Here is a 20,760-nt window from a genome sequence, read left to right as displayed (position 1 = left end):
AGAATGGGCAGCAATTATAATTTAGATACCACTGTCTTATGCCTCAGCCAAGAAGAATCCGATATGGTTATGCTTTGTGGAAAATGTAGCTAATTAAGAACCAATTCCTAAATGATAATGTTAACAATTTTATACACATAATTATTATCTCATTAGAACTCTACTTTCAGTAATTTAATTGCTTTCCTGGTTCAGAGGTTTATTTTCCATTTTTAAGTGCTTAAAACATATGACAGGCTCTGTGCAAAGCATTCTACCTACATCATTCTGGTATTTTAGTATCTCCACTTTTCAAAGGCAAGTGAAGCTTAGAGATGTGTAGTACTATATCCACTGCTAAGCAATATAGTCAAGATTCACACTTGGGTCTGACTCCACAATCTGTACCACAACAAGACCCTGCCTCACGGTATTGGTTACCTACAGTTATATACTCATTTAAAAACTGATACCAGCCATAACCACAGGGGATGCAGAGATTACCACAAATTGGTAATAATGTTAGAGGCAATAAAATGCTGCTCCTGACATTTACTTTTGAAAAATGGTCAGACATATCCATCTTCCAGTTTAGTAAAGAATCTGGAAACTGGTTGTAATAATTTTTCATTATAAAAAGACTTGCAAAATGTACTTTATGAACTGCAAGAGGGTAGTGCAGAGCATGGGCTTGGAGCTGAGTCTTCTATTCTGACTCTGCCACTTATTTGCTGTGTGTCCTTGGACACATTCCTTCACTTATTTGATCCTTGTCCAAAATGGGAATCATTTACAATAACTATACTGAAGCTTTGGCACTTGTGAATGTTAAACCCATTTAATATGTGGAAATCACTTAAATGATACATAAGCACTCAAAAAATGTTATCTAACCTTGTCCAAACTCAGTTCATATTTTTTTTTTTAAACTAGACCTTATTTTTGTGGGGTATCATTTAAGATTCACAGCAAAATTGAGGGGAAGGTACAGACAGTTCCCATATAGTCCTTACCCTATACATGAATACTCTCCCCCAATATCAACATCCTCCAAGGGAGTGGTATATTTATTGCAAAGGATGAACCAACACTGACATGTCATTAACAACCAAAGTCCACAGGTTATGTTCTATGGGTTTTGATAAATGTATAACACGATGTATCTACTGCTACATTCTAAGTATTATACATTTTATGGGTTTTGATAGACGCATAACACAATGTATCTACTGCTATAGCATTAAACAGAACCATTTTGCTGCCTTAAAAAACCCTCTTGTGCTCTGCCTATTTTGCTTCCTCTGGCCTCAAATCCTAGCAACTACTGATCTTTTTATTAACTCCATAGTTTCCCCCTTTCCAGAATGTCAGATAGTTGGAATCATTCAATATGTAGCTTTTTCAGATAGACTTTTTTTCACTTAGCGGTATACATTTAAGATTCCCCCATGTCTCTTTCATTTCTTTGTCTTTTCATGGATAGCTCATTTCTTTCTAGCACTAAATAATATTCCATTGTACAGGATGTACCAGTTTATCCACTTACTTACTGAAGCATACCCTGGTTGCTTGAGTCAGAAGAGACACACACACAACTCCTGGCCTTCCTCTGCATCCAGACCCCGCTTTCAAGCCGTTCCACATGCCGGCTCCCTCCGTTCTGTGGCCCTAGGTAATTACGAAAGTCGGCTCGCGAGGCCCAACGGTCCCCGGGCCAAAAGGATCACAGATAAATATTCATCTGCAGGGTTTTATGTGGACATAAAGTTTCAACTATTCCGGATAAATATCAAGAAGTAATTAATGATCACAGGCTAAGAATATGCTTTGTTCTGTAAGAAGCCACCAAAAAGATTTCCACAGTGGCTGTACAATTTTTGCATTTAGTGTTCCAAAGTCTCATCAGCACTTGGTGTTTTGGATCTTAGCACTTCTAATCGGTGTGTGATGGTATCTCCTTTTCCACTTTTTTTATGAAATGAGGTATTTATGAGTGAAAACGTTATCCCAAAGAATAGATAATGTGGACTACTGGTGAAACTTCTGTACCTTTGGCTTAAAATCTAAACAAATATTTATCTATCTAAACCCATTTCTCTGTATAGTTTCTTCCACTTTCTCCAAAGAATTAGTGTCACTTCCACGAAGTCTTTCAACTATATTTTGTATTCAAAAGAAATCAGTTATATAAAACAAATTTTTTAAAAAAGCGAAAAATAGAGGAAAAGAAAGCAAGCATTACTGACTTGATTAGATAAGTTCAATTCAAAACGTATATATTCACATCTTGAAAGCCTTCATTTGACCTTTACAACTGATGCTGACCACATTTGCACTGTGTCCATGTAGTGTGAGTCTACACATACGTACTGGACGAAAGAAATTTCTCAAATCTCATTTCTGAACTCCTCTCATCCCCCTAGTGAGAGAAAAGCAGCGAACAATAAACCAGTTTTATAAACAAAATGAGGTCAGAATCACAAGAGTTGTAACAGGGTTCCGACGACTCATTTTCGAAACTCTTTGAAAACAAAAATTTCTGCCGAGACGGTTCTCTGGCAGGTTCATGACTCCGGGAGCGGGGCCGAGTATTTCTCTTCCTGAGAGCTCCCCGGATAACGAGCAACCAGCGTGTCAGGGCCGGGCTTTGTAAGGCGTACTGTGCATTGCAGACCACCGTCTTCCTACACTCACAGAGCATACATTTCACCAAGAATTGCATCACAAGCTCAACAGGTAACACGTCTACGCGCCTACAGCAGGGCAGACCCAGTCAGAAGAGCCACACACACAATTCCTGGCCTTCCTCTGCATCCAGACCCCGCTTTCAAGCCGTTCCACACGGCGGCTCCCTCCGTTCTGTGACCCTAGGTAATTACGAAAGTAGGCTCGCGAGGGCCAACGGTCCCCGGGCCAAAAGGATCACAGCTGAGCCGAAGAAAGACGGCCCTCCTACACAGTATCAGTAACGGGGAAGTCTGTACTTAAATTTCCTAGTATGAGGTAAGGAAAACAGCAGAAAACAACCCCTACTCTGACCGAGACCGAAGCGCCAACATCCAGAGACGCTTTTTGGCGCGCCGACTTGGCCGGAAGTGACGCAACAGCCGGCGCGCAGGGCCAACCCTAGGGAGAGGAGGCCGGGCGGGGGAGCGTGCGGGGACTGGGGGCGGGGCGCGGCCGTAGCTCCGTTTCCGGTGGCTCGTCGCGCTCGCTCACTCCAGCTGCAGCCACTCTTGCCCGTGGCTGCTTCCTCCATCCTGGTATTTTTTGGAACCTCCATCCTGGTTCTTCCAAAGTGCCCGGACCCAAAACAGGAAGTAAGTGCGATAGAACCTTCAGGTCCCAACCGCCGCCAGGGCCGCTCCGCCCAGTGGAGTCTGTCCGGCCCCCTTGTTGCCCGCCTGCTCCCGCCGGCCGGCGCCAGCTGCCGGCGCTCGGGCACCGCGGGCGGGGTCGGAGCTGGGCCTTCGTGACGCCGAAGCTGCCGTTCCCGCAAGCTCAGGCCAGGGCCTCCTTTTCGGGGCCGGGCCTGCGGCGGTGGCGTGGGTTGCAGAACGGTAGCGAGTTGCCGCCGAGGCACAGCTAGCGATCTGGCGGGGGCGGAAAATGGCGGCTTTGGAAGAGCTAAATGGCGCCGGGACCCCTGGGGGTGGGGTGGGCCGAGAGCTTGGCTAGAGAATCGGGCCCGGGAACACGGAAAGTAAGGAAGCCTTTCTAGCTTTCTGGGGGACGGCGGGGGGGTTCCTTTCTTATGTTTTTGTTATCTTTTCGGGGTTTTTTGGTTTAGCGAAGGAGAGGTGGGCTTGGATGAGATTGAGAGAATTGGGGCGGGTCTCGCCCCACCCCACCGCAGCTCGTTTTTTCCTCGTACCTTTTTGTGTCTTCAAATTTCCAATCTTTTGGGGTTCTCTCTCGCTCAGCTGTTGATGGCCCAGGCGGAGGGAATCGGGGTTGCTGGCCGAATAACTCAGGTTGTCATCCTGAGTCTTAGAAAAGGGAAAGATGGGACCTGGAGTGCGGGGAGACAACCCTAAACCGACGGAGAACAGGAAAATGCGCCTGCAAAATAGGAATTGTGTTTTGCCGAGATTCGAGGAAGTTTTTAAAATTTGTAATCTTCGTCCTTTGAAATAGACTTTGAGAATCTTAAGTGAATCTGCGGCGTAGATTTGAGGGTAGAAGTGACGAAATGCTGTTCTATGCAGTTGAATGATACAGCATATGTTTTTAGAATACAAATAATTTGGTGTAAATAAGGAGAGGTGATAAGTCTATGAAGTGTAAAAGGACTCCGTTTCCCTGATTTAATTTAGAAATTCAAATCCAATGGCTATTTTCTCGTTAACTTTGATTCATCGTTGTGCACCTTCTTTCTGACAGTAGGTGAGGCTACTCCTTGGGACATTTGACAAAATGCGAATTCTGTAGGATTACTTTCTAGTATTCAGTATTTTAAACTTAGAATAATACCATTTGGAAATGTTTTATCTTCACTGATTTTACCTTTGCTTCGAGTTCACGAAAGACAGCCATTTATAGCTTTTAAGCTGCATTTGAAGTAAGACATTCTTGCATTGTGTTAAAAGTTTTACAAACAGAAAAATGTTTAAGTGAAGGATTTTCGTGTTTTCCATTACTTCAGATTTTTTTCCTTTGAGTTGGGGTCTTAAATTTATGTTTCAAATAACTATCACTGCATTTTTAAAATATTTATTTAGTGATGTGAATAGTTTACCATCACTTAAACGTTTAAAAACTGTGGTGATGTTACACCAAAAACTTAGCTTTTTTACTATGATGTTGTAGTGGTAAGATTCATTTATTAGGTTAAGATTTAGGGAACTTAGTTAAGGTTCAGGAAAATATTGTTTACGTTCTTTATCGTTAAAGTTGTCAGGCTGTAAAATTTGGTGTGAAAATCAAGTTTTTTCCCTTCATTCACTAGAGACAAAAAATAGCTTGATCCTTTCTGAAATTACGTGTTATGGAGAAAAAATGCATTTCTTGTTTTGTGATAATCTTATTATTTTACCCCCATATACTAAGTACTTTTATGTGCCACCAAACAACCTAATTTTTTTTTTTTTTTTTTTTACTATTTTAGTTGATAGGCTCACCCCAAAATATGCTTTTTGGGACTGATCTAGAACCAGCATATTCTTCGTGAATCTCTTTAATTGATTGCAGTTGAGCTAGATGGTGGAGCCAAAATGCTATTGCCCTGTCTTCATCAACAGTTAATCAGTAAGTACTGGGCATTGCATACTTATATAGAACTTTTAAGTCCATAGTTTAAGCAATTATATAAATAAATATATGCTATATAAACATTTTTCTCTGAGTGTTCAGGTTTTAGAATTATTTGAGGGGAAGCAATCACAAAACAGTATTGGGGTTAGAATTTTAAAGCAGAGTATGGCTGGGAAATGGTTGTTGGTAGAGAATTCTATCCCCTCCCCCAAAAAGGTAGTTGTCCTCTTTATAGCCCACCCCCCCCCCACCACCAAGTTTTCTTCTTTTACAGGCTTTTTTAAGATGGAGAAAAATTGTCTCATTTCACCTCCACCGCAGCAGGAGAGAGAAGTGTAATTGTAAGGTTAGCTAGACCTTAGTAGTTAATATAGAAGTAAAAACAGCAAAAGTAGACCTTACCTTTCGCTCATGTTTATCTTTCTGCTCACTTTATCCAACAACTATAGACCCTAATTTTTATTGATGTTGTAATAAAAGTGTTTCCTGAAAATATTGTTTTAAAGTTGTTTTCTTCATGCTCCATTAAGAACGTTGGCTTAAGTTAACATTTGTGACAATGAATCAGTTAATGTGAACCCAGTGTCTGGGAACTTACAGCCTGGTACATAGATGTTAAAATTTTGAGGGGATTGGAAAGTGTGTATTCTTGTAAAAACATCAAAACTTTAAAACAGTAATTAGGAAGAATTCCAGTTTTTTAATATCATATGTAGCATCTGCTTGGAGAAGGCAACGGCAACCCACTCCAGTACTCTTGCCTGGAGAATCCCATGGACGGGGGAGCCTGGTGGGCTGCCGTCTATGGGGTTGTACAGTTGGACACGACTGAAGCAACTTAGCAGCAGCAGCATTAGCCTGCTTTCTCAAAGTGGGATTTTCTTTTTTAATAGTTTTCTCTTAACATCATCATTTTTAGCACCCCCCCCCCCCCACAAAAGGATTCCTTAGGAATTGGTTTGCTTCTAAATGCTTTGAGTTCCAAAGCCTTTTCTGTCCTCAGATAATATGCAATGACCTGAGAAAATGAAAAACCTATTGCCAAGAGTCTTAAGTATGATTAATAACATGCAGTTATGAAATGTATGTGGTATTTATTTGCTTTCCTATCTTTTTCTCCCTTCGTTTTTTTTTCCTTTTGTGAAGAAGATGCTTGTAATAGAAGTCACAAATATGTTTTGTTTTTGTTTTGATTTCAGAAAGGTAAATGGTAAACTTAAATAAAAGAAGGAGCCTGATTATCGTGTCTTTTTCAAGTTTATGGAAAGATCCCATTCCATGACTCAATAGCAGAAAGTTGTCATGAGAAAGCACACTGGAGAGCCCTCTATGAGCAATTTAACTTGTTTTTTTTGTTTGTTTGGTGGGTATATGGGAGGGATGTTAACCTTATCCCATATTTTTAAGCTGCGCTTTAGTTGTGTGCACCCTGTTGTCAGGCCATTCTTTCAAGCACCTGGTTATCTTTTTTGACCATTAGGTGTTAATGCATCAAATGAAATGCTTATTAGACTTATTTACTATCCACGTAGTTTTGTATTTGTTGAAGAAGTGTGGTTTAAAAAGCAGCTTCAGTGTGTTGATATACTTAATCTAAGTGAAAGCGAAAGTCCGTGGACTTCTTCAGGCCAGAATACTGCAGTGGGTAGCCTTTCCCTTCTCTAGGGGATCTTCCCAACCAAGGGATCAAACCTAGGTCCTCCTGCATTGCATGTGGATTCCTTACCAGCTGAGCCACAAGGGACTCTGCAACTCCATGGACTAACACTCCAGGCTCATCTGTTCGATTCTTCAGGCAAGAATGCTGGAGTAGATTGCCATGCCCTCCTCCAGGGGATCTTCCCAACCCAGGGATTAAACCCAGGTCTCCCTCATTGCAGGCAGACTCTTTACCCTCTGAGCCACCAGGGAAGCCTGAAAGTTGCTCACTCATGTCTGACTCTTTTCGACCCCATGGAATTCTCCAAGCCAGAATACTGGAGCGGGTACCTTTCCTTCTCCAGGAGATCTTCCCAACCGAGGGACTGAACACAGATCTCCTGCATTGCAGGTGGATTCTTTACCAGCTGAGCCACAATATTTAGTATTCTTGCCTGGAGAATCCCTGTGGACAGAGAAACCTGGAGAGTTAGATATTTATATTTAGATACACTCTAAAGTGATAATTTAATGTACTCCCTTTAAAGAGCTTCTCATGATGCTTAACATAAAGGACTCAGTTTTGAATGGACAAAAATCTTAAAATGTAGCCAAATACACATTATATTAGCTCTTAAATCATGCACTGGGTGAAAGACGTTTTTGCTTTTTAATAAATGGTATGATTATATTGCCAAGCAAGGTATGAAGTGGTGCACCATGAAATGAATGATTACTACCAAGTAATTTTCTTTTACTCTAATAATGTCACTGTTTCCAGTGGTTGGTAATTGAAGTCAACATCTTAAACAAAGCCTTTTATAATAAATCCCAGTAATATCTTTATTGACATTTTATGGTATTACCTTAAAACAAAGCCATAATGAACATTAGTTAGCTACCATAATTCAGTATGCCTTATGTTCATTTACAGCTCTGCTTCTCACACTTTACACAAAGTATAAAGAACAAATCCCCAGGGGCCTGGGACCATAGTTCAAAGCACTCAACATCAACCATGAAGTGTTCCCCATTCCCATTTTTAATAAAATCATTATTTAAGATGTTATTCTGTGGTGTTGTCTGTTTTCTGACATCCTTCTATGTACCCTTGTTCAGGATGTAGGAATTTGTTACCTATTCTCTTCCACTAACACTTTCTATTTAGCAGATTTTTCATTCTTTCAAAATAAAAATTTTTTAAACATTTTTCAAATTATTATATGTTACTAAGCAAATCCCCATGTAAGCATTTCCTAAGGTGTTAGTTACCTATCACCAGGTCTTATAGTGGCCAAAATAGTCTATAAGAGCAAGACCTTGAAAACAAAAATGTTCAGTAATAAGTTAATGCTTAGATAAGTTTGGGTACTATGTACCCAAATAAAGTGCTATGAAAGAGTTAACTAGTAAAAAAAAAAAAAAGAGTTAACTAGTAATATTGGAAAGTCAGTGCAAAATAGTTACAAAAGATATAATAGGTATTATTTAAAGCAATAAACATCACAAAAATTTGGAACATCATCACACAGAATAGTAAAATGAGTGATTTTCTTATGTTGGGACAGGAAAAAAGACATTTGAAAAAATGTGTCCTTACTGCATTATTAGTTGATTATCCCAGAAACTTTGTCTCAGCTACTGTTTCTCAGTCTTTGCCTCATCCAATAAAATTCTGGTGCTTTTATGTTCTGTAGCTTGCCTGATTTCCTGCTGCAAAACTATTGTAATATTTTTCATGCCATGTAGTCTCATCCCATCTTGTAATGTGGAATCATAACTTCAAGATTGAAGGGTCAGCAAATGTTAGCTCTACTTCTAGTGATCTCTACTAATGTTTGATACCCTTCCCACCTTAAACTTGAGTACTGTGCTTGGGAATCAGTGACATTTTTCTACAAAACTAGGAAGAAATGCCACTTTTCTTGGTTTGATCTAGTTTTTAGAAGATTTGATACTTCAGTTAAGTTGCTCAGTTGTGTTTGACTCTTTGCGATCCCATCGACTGCAGCACACCAGGCTTCCCTGTCCATCACTAACTGCCGGAGCTTGCTCAAACTCATGTCCATTGAGTTGGTAATGCCATCCAACCTATCTCATCCTCTTGTCTCCTTTCCTCCTGCCCTCTTTCCCAGCATCAGAGTCTTTTCCATGCTCAATAAATCTTTAATCCAATTTTCTGTTGATGGGCAGGGCTGTATTCCCTCCCTGTTGTTTGGCCTAAGGCCAAACTGTCACCCAGACTCCTGGACACTCACAGGCAAGTCACAGCCTGTTGCATAAGTTCTCTTAGAGGAGGTCACCATCAGTCGCACCACAGAGCCACTGAGCAGACGACCCACAAACTGCAGAACAATTATACCAGAGAAATTCTCGTACTGTTAAGAAAGTTCTAGGACCCACAACAGATTTCCCAACCTGGGGAAATCTGAGAACCCCCTAGGGAATTTGACTTGGGAGGCCAGTGGGATTAAATTACAGAACTTCCACAGGACTGGGGAAACAAATTCTTGGAGGGCACAAAGAAAACCTTGTGTACACCAGGAGAAGGGAGCAGTGTGTCCCCACAAGAGAGTGATTTGATAATTGCCCAGTAAATCAGGACAATTATGTAGGTTTAATTGATGGAAATAACTAGTTTAAGATAATCCAATAAATAAACTTGACATCATACAGAACTGGAGTAGAATGAAGGACTCATTTCCTTAAATTGTAAAATAACAAATTCAAGAATAGCGGGTTTTTTTGGTTTTACATTGATTAGGGTCATGTTCATTGGGAGCTATAAATGTAAACAAATACATTTCTCATTTAAATGTAAGTATTATAAAAATGTTTTGTACCACATTTCAGGTATTCTTGATTTTACTGAAGTATTGTTTCAGATGCCCCCCAAGTGATGGAAGCATGCCAAAATGCCATTTCACCAATTAAAAATGGATGTTAAAATTTTTTTCAAGTTCTCACAGTTGGTAAAACAGTACACATGGTATAACCCATTTTAGAGAAAGAAGGGAAGATCTAAATGGGATGATGGTATGTGTTTATTTGCCCCCAAAATTTGATATTAGCTATATTGCTGATACATTTCCCTGATAAACCAAGTGGAGAATGGGTTTTCAATTTAGGCATAGTTTCATGCATAATGATTACAATACAAAGCACTAAATTACTCAGCTTTGTACCTTACTTTCATAAGTTGATTTATTCACCAGTATTTTTCACTTAGTCTAATAGTTATACTAAGATACAGATGTATTCTTCCTATAAATAACAGCTCTCTTGACTCTACCATCAGCAGTGTCTACTTAACTTGAAAGCTAAGCCTTGTAGACCTGTTTTGCATTACCTTCTATACTTACAGTTCTCTGTATCCCAGTAGATGACCAGTGTTCTCAGTATTGCTGAATCAAGTAGTCACTTCTCCATCTTACCCTCTCAGCAGTGTTTAACAGTCAACTACTGAGTGCTCTTTGAATCTCTCTCATTTTCTTCCTATATCCTGGCTGGTCCTTCTCGGTCTCCTTTACTTGCTTGTGTATTGCTTGACTTTCCAGTAGTACTGGGCTGTCTTCTCTAACTTCTCTAGTTGATCTTATCTCTCCTGTTTGCATGCCACGAACTCATTTATCATTATCTAATTCTTGCCTGTTGAATCACAGCTTCCAACTGGTAACTTGGCATCTTCATTTGGTGCCTTATATCTTAATTTGTTGATATTAACAGTAATAAAATACTTAATAAAATATATTTTAGTGCCCCAAAACTCAGCTATTCAAGCCAGAAGCTTAGGAATCATCTTGAAATAGCTCCTGTTTTTTAATCTTTCAGCAAATCCTGTCAACACTGCCTCCAAAATAAATCCTCTGTCCAGACTCCTTTCATTTCTGCCACCTATTGTGACAGTCATTTCTTAGACAACTGCTTGTCTCATGACTTACTCCCTTATCTGTCCTCCATGTTACAATCTGAATGATCTTTTTAAAATGTAAATTATATTTCCCAATTTAAAACAGTCCAAGAATTTGTAAGGCCTTGTGAAACATGCCCATGCCTTTTCCTCCAGTCTTAAATTCAGCCACTCTCTTGCACAAAAGCCCCTGCATGGTGGCTTTCTTTTTTACTCCACTCCCACCCAGCCAAGTCAGGTCCCACATTGAAGACTTGGCTGTTAATCTGTTGGCTGGCTTGCAGTCATGCACTTGAAATGGTATCTCTTCATCTTGCTGTTGAGGCAGTGTAAAGTAGCCACTGAGATAAGTAAGGTTCAGTATTTGTAGGATGATAGTATTTCTGTAAAATATATGCAACAGGAAGGGATGTGTATGTGGGTCACTCAGTTGTGTTCAACTCTTTGTAACCCCGTGGACTGTAGCTCTCCAGGCAAGAATACTGGAGTCGGTTGTCATTTCCTCCTCCAGTATATCTTCCCAACCCAGGTCTCCTGCATTGCAAGCAGATTCTTTACTGTCTGAACCACCAGGGAAGCCCCAGAGAGGAAGATGTATTTTCTTACATAAAGTAACTGGAAGGAGGCATGAGAAATCAACAGCGTTCTTTACCTCCATGAAAGGGATCTAGGTGACTGGGGAACTAGAGGGGAAAGTAGGGTTCACCATTACCTTTGAATTTTGAACCATGTAAATCTATTAACCTAAAAAAGAAAATTAGAGGAGTTTCTTAAATACTAATAAATATAGACCATGTAGCTCTCACTACAAGAAGGGGAAAACCCCAGGAAAATGAGTCAAGAGCTTATATTTTGGGGGTTTAAAAAAGTTGCGACTGTCTTAGAGTGTCTCACACATTGAGAATGTGATATATATTTGTTGATTGAACAGATGTGCTAATTAATTTGTAAAGCATTGTGGACCCATTTACTTGTCTCCAACATGAATTACCAAACTTTTAAAAATGAACCTAGATTCCTGCTTTAAAGCTAGCACACTGTTTGGGATCACCTCAATTTTGATAACATAGATATCAAGGATGATAAAGCTCCTATCTGGCTATTTCAGACTCCCTTTTCCGTGTACTGTTGTCACTTTTTTTTTCTTCTCAGAGTTTCAGATTAACTTGGGTCCTCAGATCACATTCATTAAAATTCTAAGCCAGTAACAAATTTGCACTTATCAAATGAACAATTGTGCTTTTTTGTTTGTTTTTACTTTGTTGTTTCTTTTTTAATAAAAGTACTGGCAAGGTTACGAGGAGTAGACTTTACATCTAAATGGTTGGACTATAAATTTGCACATCCCTTCTGCAAAATAGACTGCAGTATGATTTAAGAGTTTATTTTGTTATTCTTTGATCTAATAACTTTTTAAAGAGTACAGAAAAACCTCAGTTAAATACCTAGCTTGGCTTCCTTCACAGTTTTCAATGCAGGATATAAAAGTGCTTCTATGGTATAGTCTCATAAACATGTTGAGAGTGAATTATAATTTTGGAAAGTTTATGATGATTTTAACTTTTTTTTTTTTTTTGATTTTAACTTTTTTTAACATTTCATTTTTCCGTCTTCTGGAGTAGGTACAAACCAGCTTTTAAGAAGTTTTTAATGGATTCAGAAATGAGAACAACATGAAATCTATTAACTGACTGGATGTTTCTCTAGCAGGATCTGTACCTGTTGCACTGCAGACTCGTTTATGTATAGCAGTTCTTAAAGATACCCATCCTGGAGAGGAGTTCTAATTAAAATACTGCAAAAATGAGAAATTTAATTATTGGTTTTGCATCCCCTTAAACCTAAAATCTTAGTATGCTTTTTAATTTTTGGTTGATCCTTTGGGATGAAGATGAGAATCCTATTAAAAAATCCTTTAAAAGTCAGTCGATTCAAATTTTGTAAATTTCACATTACATTGAAAAGTTTGTTTATAATGTACATTTTCTGGCCTGATTGTTTAGGATTTCTTTTTCCCACAAATCCCTAGGCAGAGTTAACAGATAGTGTATGGTTTTTAATACTTTAAGATGAAATATAGTACTACATATAAAGAGAGGTGCTAATTATTACAAAGAAAAAAATAACAGTTATTGGTAATACTTGTGGTACTGGTGGTTAGTGTACTCCCTGGATCGAGTTACATGTACCCATGTCTACAGTTCATAGAACCACTGGTATAGTTCAACTTGTTTTTTTCCAAGAAAGCTTGACTGCCTAATGAGGGGCAACTTAGGTTGAGAAACCACATGTAAACTGACGTAGTAGGCATAGGATCCTATCATTTCTGTTCTTCATTGGAGAATAGTTTTAGAGGCTGATTTCCAAAAGCACTGCTTAAAGAATTCTGGGTTGGTCCTTCCTCTTCTACTTGAGACATCACAGAGGCCAGAAGCTAAATTATCATCAGCATACTGCTAGCAGACAGTTGTTTGTTCTCAATAAGTGTTATTGTGTAATGCTATTGCTTTTTCAGAGTGTTGCAGAGGTAGGAACATGGGGGAGAAACAATCTGGATAACATGAAAGTGATGCTGGTGGCTAAGGGAAGGCATCTGGATTCTGTGGGAAGGGCTATAGCTGATCCATCTGTTTTCTAGGTAAGCATTCCTTTGTTCTGGGTACCTCACCTCATGATTTGCAAATTTTCATCATAACTAAATCATGGTCTCCATTTATCTTTAATTTGGAAATGACATCTTTGACATTGTAAAATGAATGATGTCCTTCTAAAACAGTAATTTGTATAGTAAAACTTGAATAAATCACTAGATCTTCACCATGTAAATGTTAATAGTTCTTAAGTTTTTCTGCCAAGGAAAAATGCATTTGTGTAAATGGCAATTATATGTATAGACTAATATCTTACATATAGGAACCAAATAAATATTGAATGATTAATTTGAAACACATCAAGGCTTATGTCCTCTGTATTATTTAGTTGGAGGCTTCCCAGATGGCTCAGCCGGTAAAGAATCTGCCTGCAATGCGGGAGACCAGGGATCGATCCCTGAGTCGGGAAGATCCCCTGGAGAAGGGAATGGCAACCCACTCCAGTTTTCTTGCCTGGAGAATTCCATGGACAGAGGAGCCTGGCGGGCTACAGTCCATGGGGTCGCAAAGAGTCGGACATGACTGAGCGACTAATAATAGACTACTAGACTAGACTATGTGGACCAGACCAAAATTGAGTGTTGAGACAAGAACTTCATTGAACATTACAAGGTAAGCCCAACGACTTCAGTTTAGGTCACTGATTACAATTCAGTGCATTTCCGCCTGTCAGCCATGACATACTGCAATTAAAGTACTGATCATTCAGTTTGTCTAAACAACAAAAAAAGAAAGTGTAAAATAATAGGTAAAGACTCAGTTCTGTATTTCAAAAGAAGGCCTAGCTCCATGTCTATTAGGAAAACAGTTTGGTCAATGATAGATATATGTACTTATTCAATATTATTTAAAAAGTAACAATTGTTTAGTGTTCATATTTTTCAGATAGTAATAAGCTCAAATACTTGTAAAAAAATGTTTTAGAGAAATAATTCTTAGATTAAGAGAAAAGTTGTGATGGATCTTCTGCTAAAGAATCGAAAGTTAAACACCTGAGTATACAGAGCTCAGAGCTGTAAACACAGAGCTGCCAATTAAAAAAAGTGGTGAGTTTTTGCTCATATGTCAGACAACTTGGAATAGACTGTCTTTCATTGGATGTTATAAAAATAACTTTTTTTAAAAATAAATGCTTTAAGTTTTAATTAATCATTGCATTTAGATTGTTGAAGATTATTTTAAGTAATTGGTATAAACTTTGGAAAAACAAGTTTTGAAACTTGAACCATCATTGCAGTTTCACACAAAGAATACTGTAGGCGGATATATTTGGAGAGGGCTATTTTATGTTCATATTTGGAAATGATTTTTTAAACCCTAATCTGAAACCTGTTCTTTTACAGATTTGAGTATGAGCACAGTTGAAGAGGATTCTGACACAGTGACAGTAGAAACTGTGGACTCTGTGACTTTGACTCGGGACACAGACGGGAACCTCATTCTTCATTGCCCTCATAATGGTAGGAGAACCTGCTGACATATAAATCTTTTTGGATTTCTGGATTTCATGTCACCTTTAAACCTTATTACTCAGACAGTTTAGTCTAGAATAGTAGAAAAGGAGGTTATTGCTTAGATAACCTTAATTCACATTTATATTTTTGAAATATACTTTGTATATTTTTTGAATTTACCATAAATTTCTATCTTTATGAATCTTGTAGCTATTTTATAAGTAGAATTTGTTGAATTTCTAATAATGATGGATTAACTATAAATACACTTCTTCTTTGACACCATTTGATACCAGCAGTATATACAGTATATTAGAAAATGTAGAAATAATCCTGCCAATGAACACAGAAGAATTGTTTTTCTCTAGAACCTGTGTTAGAGAATTTTACATGACTGTTTGAATAGGACTTAATATCATCTGTAATGAACTAAGATTTAGTTGACTTGAGGCTTGTGGTTTTGTTATTTCTATACCTGTTCCATATTTATATTTATTTTGCTTTATAAGTTTATCCTTGTTCAACCTAGGTTCTGTGTTCTTTTTTCGCTTTGTACTTAATCCCTGGGTTATTTCATTCAAATTTTTGGTTTTAATTTCTGCATAGCTACTACAATGATTTAAACCTCTCTTTATTCTGAATTCTGTTTCTCATAGGCACCTTAAATTTCACATGTCTCAAACTATGTCTCAGGTCCCCTTTCCTTTGTTCAGGTTCTCATTTCCCACATGAGTAGCCTTTTAGCCTATCTCTCACCTCTAATTTATCCTTCAAACTGCTGATGATGGTGGTCATGATTCAGTAGTACACAAAAGCTTTTTTTTTTAAATAAGCTTCCCAGGATTTTTAGAATATAATTCAGGTTCTTTAATTTGGCACATAGGCTTCCCACCATCTCAGCTTTCTTTCCAGCTTCGTTTCCTGCCACATTTCATATATCTGTGTTCCAGCAGTTCACAACTGTTATTATTTTCCTAACTTACCGTAAGCTTTTCATACCTCAGTATCACTCCACGTATTATTCCTACTGACAGTGATAATCATTTTCCCCTGACTTCTGTTTGTTTTTGAAATTCAAGACACCTTTTCTAGAAACCTCCCTTCACCTCCAGTCTAAATTAAATGCTTCTCTTCTCATATAACAGCCTCTTCATTCCACCTTCATCGTTCTTATTAAACTTTTGAAATTACAGTCATCTCCACTGTACTATGAGCTCCTTGACTGTCAGGGTGTCTCTCATTGTTCTGTTTCTCGAACTTAGCTGATGGTAGGCATTCAGTAAATATTTGTGAGTAATTAAATAACCAATCTTTATCTTTACATGTGAAATATCTGGAAAGCCAGGTAATCACAGCGCAGAAGTGTGATGTTTTAAAAAGGACCACCTTGTCTCCCGGTTCCTTGTCATAAGCAGTGGAGCTGAGGTAGGCATGTTAGGGCAGTGAGTCTTCTTGCACAGCTATCTTTTTCTGACTTAGCAAATTAATAAGATTATTTTACATTCATTATTTGTGGACGATTATGTTTCCTCCTTTTTTATTTGAAGATTTCTGAGGTTTTTTGTTCTTGTTTTATTTCATTAGAAGCTGATGAAATAGACTCAGAAGATAGTACTGAACCTCCACATAAAAGGCTTTGCCTGTCTTCTGAGGATGATCAAAGTATTGATGATTCCACTCCTTGCATATCTGTTGTTGCACTTCCACGTAAGTCACTGTACTAACCTAGAGCTTCCCTTCTGAATCAAAATTCACATTGCAAGAGATTAAACTGGCATCTCAGTTTAACCCATCAGTTGGACCCATTATTTTTCTCCTCATTTAGTCAAAAAACCTTTAATCAGCTCTTAATGAGTGCTTATTTATGTGCCAGGCATGGCTCTACATACTTTTGCATATTGCCGAGTTTAATCTGTCAACCTTTTATTTTAATTGATCCCCCATCTGAGAGTCTTTTTAGACATTTTCTTCATAGTCATGCTCTCCCACATGAAATTATAATTTCAGTATCATTGTCGTTTTGTTTTTAATGTACTGTGTGTATGTATGTATGTCCTTGCTTTCTTAATAAAGAGAGTTAAGATTTTTTCACCTCCTCTCCTAAGAAGCATATTCACCCTCATTGAGAAGGCACTCTCTAGAGTAGGTATTTTTATCCTTATGTTATAAATAAGAAAACTAAGGTACTGAGAGGTTAATAACTTGTCTAATGTCTTACCCAGGCATTCTGGTTCTTTTAGTTTATGTTCTTTTTATGTGTTATATGGCTAAATGGAAAGTAGAAGCCTGATAAGTTTATTCTCACTAAGATCATTTAGAATACACTGGATTCTAAGCAGGTGTATTTTGGATGAAATACTGTTGGTGATAGACTACAGCACACCAACTGTAATGTTAGATTATATTTCTCATTTGTTTAGCAAAGAATATTGGAATCTGTTGAACCGTGCTGGCCCTCCAAGGCTGGAATAGATACCTCAGCCCTCAATAATGCGGTTCGGGCCCAGGGCTATTGGTGACGCACTCTGCACAGAGGAGGGTATTGCCATATCCAAGAACTTCCAGTGGAAGAGAACTAAGACTGGGTTTTCATTGTTGAAAATCATGTCTTCATAAGCAGATGTGTACTTTGTATTTGGAGTTAATTGCTTGTTAAACTGAGCAGAAAAGTATAGTATTAACTGTAGTCACGATGCTGAACATTACATCCCCAAGATATAAAATAAAAATATTTAATTAAGTCAGAATTTTTGCATGATTATCTTGATGTAAATTTTGACCTGTTAATTGATTTGGTTAGAGTGCCTTGAATGTGATTGTAGGTTTGATCTACACTTGATATTTTGTTCTATTTTATGGAGTAAGACTAAATCCTTCACACACTCATTCACTTACCTGGATAAGATAATATGGATGTGTTGACATCCTATCCCTTTTGCCTACTTAAGGACATAGTTGCAGGAATTCTCTCCTTTCTCTTCTGAATCAACAGTTTTTTCTTTGTCATCTGGATCATTCCCATCAGCGTTACAAAAATACTGTAGTTTTTTCTTTAAAAAGTCCTGTTAGCTCACTTTGGGCTCCGATTCAGTTTCTCTACTTCCCTTTAGAACAGAAGTACCTTGGAAGAATTGCATATACTTGCTTCCATTTCTAATTCCTTTGTTCCATAAGCCCACTCCAATCAGTCTCTCAGCTTTTAATGCTATACTACAAATGTTGTCTCCAAAGACTTTCTTTTTTCTTCTTTTTTTCTTTTTTTAAGTTTTTTTCCAGAGACTTTCTTGTTGCTAAATCCAGTGGTGATTTTTTTTAGTCTTTGTCTTACTTGATCTCCCCACATTTTTTATCACTCCTCTCTCAGACTTGTTGTCACTTGGCTTCCACGGAATGCATTTTTCTAGTTTTCCCTCTGTTCATTTCTTCTTAGTCTCTTATGCTGACGTGTCCACATCTCAGTAGTACCCAGGATTCAGTCTTAATTGCTTTTTTCTGTTTTTACTCCCTAGAATTCATGCTTTTAAATCCCCCGAGTTACTCCAGTCCATACCTCTCTTAACTCCAGGTGTTTGGGTTTAAACATCTAGCATGTTTAAAACTGAGCTACATTTTTAAACTTGCTTCTTTTTAAACTCTTCTCCCCATTTTATTATTGGTAGGTACATTCTTCCAGTAGATCAGGTAAAAAACTTTTTAAATTCCATTCTTGACTTTTTACTTTCTTTCTTATTTGGTTTATCTGCATGTCCTGTTGGCTCTACCATCAAAATATATCCACAATTTGAACTACTTATCACCCTCACTTGCCTTCACTCTAGTCCAAGTCACACCTTTTACCTAGTAATAGATTATTACATTAGCTTCTTCACTGATCTCCTTCCAGCTAGGGCTGTCCTTCAGGCTATTTTCCCCTTAGCAGCCAGGGTGATCCTGTTAAAATAAAACTCAGTTTATATCACTCCTCTGCTCTAAATCTTACTATGGTCACCTCAGTGGAAGAGAATTAAAGCCAAAGTCTTCATTTACAGTGGCCTTCAAATCCTACACAATATCTTGTTTGGTCTACTATGGCCAAACTGTCCTTGCTATTCCTGTGAACAATCCAGGCAGGTGCTCAGAACGTTTTTGCACTTGGCTTTCCATCTGCCTTAAATGCTATCTCTCAAGATACCTTCATGACTAGCCCTTTTCCTTGATTTGTTCCAAATCCTGGTTACTTTTCCTGGCATCCTATTTAAAATTTCAAACACTTGACCCCACTCCCAACACATTTCCCATACTTCATTTTTTCTCCTTAACACTTTTCCAACATAATACTGTGTTAATTTTGTCTTCCCCCTAGACTCTATAAGTGCCTTGAAGGCAGAATTTGGGGGGTTTTTTGTTTATTGTTGTCTCTCCGTTGCCCAGAACAGTACCTTGCATGTATTAGGTGCGCTGCTGCTGCTGCTGCTAAGTCACTTCAGTCGTGTCCGACTCTGCGCGACCCCATAGACGGCAGCCCAACAGGCTCCCCGTCCCTGGGATTCTCCAGGCAAGAACACTGGAGTGGGCTGCCATTTCCTTCTCCAATGCATGAAAGTGAAAAGTGAAAGTGAAGTCGCTCAGTCATGTCCAGCTCTTAGCAACCCCATGGACTGCAGCCAACCAGGCTCCTCTGTCCACGGGGTTTTCCAGGCAAGAGTACTGGAGTGGGGTGCCATTGCCTTCTCCGTTGGTGCACAGTAGATACTCGTTAAGCAAGTAGGTATGTGTGTATATCACACACACTTAGGTGTATGGATGTATTGGCGAGGAATATGTTAAGAAATTAGATGATCACATCCTAATTCTTTGGATATATTTTTTTAATAATTAGGACCTGCTTTTATTACTCTGGAGATGAACTGTTCTTTTTCTTGAAGTTTCAGAAAATGATCAGAGCTTTGAGGTGACCATGACTGCAACCACAGAGGTGGCAGATGATGAGATTGCTGAGGGAACTGTGACACAGATCCAGGTATAGTAAGTCTTTGTACTGCTGTAAGAATGTTATCCTTCGTATGTAACCTTAGGTGATCAAATGATGAGACGAGATTCTGTCCGACAACATGCGTGAGTGCTCCGTCTCTTCATTCATATCTGACTCTGCAACTCCATAGACTGTAGCCTGCCAGGCTTTCTGTCCATGGGCTTCTCCAGGCAAGAATACTGGAGTGGGTTGCTATGCCCTCCTCCAGAGGATCTTGGCAGACCCAGGGATTGAACCAGTCTCATACCTCCTGCATCATCTGGTGGGTTCTTTTCCTCTAGCTCCACCTGAGAAGCCCTGAGTCTGAAAAAGTAGCAATCACAGAATGGAAGTAAGACTTATTATTCATCCAGGTTTCCAGTCCCCACATGAGTCTCAGAATTGTAAACAACAATAGAATTTTAAAGCTGATTCCTTGTGGAGTGGTTCACATCTGTTGAACTAGATAATGAATGTGCATTCTTTATCTCCCTAGAGTGATCTCTTTTGAGCTGTTAAATAACTTTAAATTTTATCTACCAGTTATATGAGATACTGATTGGGATATAAAACTTTTTAAAATAAGCTTTACCCGGCAGTTATCTGTAGTGACTGATTTAGAAAGGTTCCATGTGTTCTCTGCCCTAATGTGAATGAAAGCTGGTCATCTCAAATACATTTTAACTATAACAGTGGTAGTCATAGTTGCTTTTGATAACCTGTACAACTAGATAGATTTTACTGTATGTTGAGGTTAAATAATTAGCCTGTTTTCCTATATGAACTTCTTTAATTGTCTCGTGTTATTTCTGCCAAAAGCAATCATCATTCTTAGCTCTCTTCAGTGGCCAGCAGCTTAAATCTGTTTTACTTGTAAGTTTATTT

The 20,760-nt window shown here is 38.4% G+C and overlaps 1 protein-coding gene across 6 annotated transcripts in view; it reads left to right on the top strand.

Annotated features, from left to right (window-relative positions):
* Positions 1–3,150: 3,150 nt before the first annotated feature.
* DMTF1 (cyclin D binding myb like transcription factor 1) overlaps positions 3,151–20,760 on the top strand; it is a 44,263-nt gene continuing 26,653 nt past the window's right edge. Inside the window, exons 1-6 of one of the 6 annotated variants that reach the window (XM_043872022.1) lie at positions 3,154–3,299; positions 5,087–5,226; positions 13,296–13,418; positions 14,775–14,891; positions 16,470–16,592; positions 19,790–19,884. In XM_043872022.1, coding sequence (XP_043727957.1) covers positions 14,783–14,891; positions 16,470–16,592; positions 19,790–19,884 — 327 coding nt within the window. In that variant the 5' untranslated portion in view covers positions 3,154–3,299; positions 5,087–5,226; positions 13,296–13,418; positions 14,775–14,782. Of the gene's footprint in view, positions 3,300–3,324; positions 3,683–5,086; positions 5,227–13,295; positions 13,419–13,835; positions 14,044–14,090; positions 14,478–14,774; positions 14,892–16,469; positions 16,593–19,789; positions 19,885–20,760 lie in introns of those variants that run through there. The other 5 variants (XM_043872023.1, XM_043872021.1, XM_043872026.1 and 2 more) reach the window with 5 other exon arrangements.

This window comes from Cervus elaphus, chromosome 18 (assembly GCF_910594005.1).
Source record: "Cervus elaphus chromosome 18, mCerEla1.1, whole genome shotgun sequence".
Lineage (NCBI taxonomy): Eukaryota > Metazoa > Chordata > Mammalia > Artiodactyla > Cervidae > Cervus > Cervus elaphus.
The sequence above is the reverse complement of the archived record's forward strand: the minus strand, read 5'-3'. Positions and strand labels throughout refer to the sequence as shown.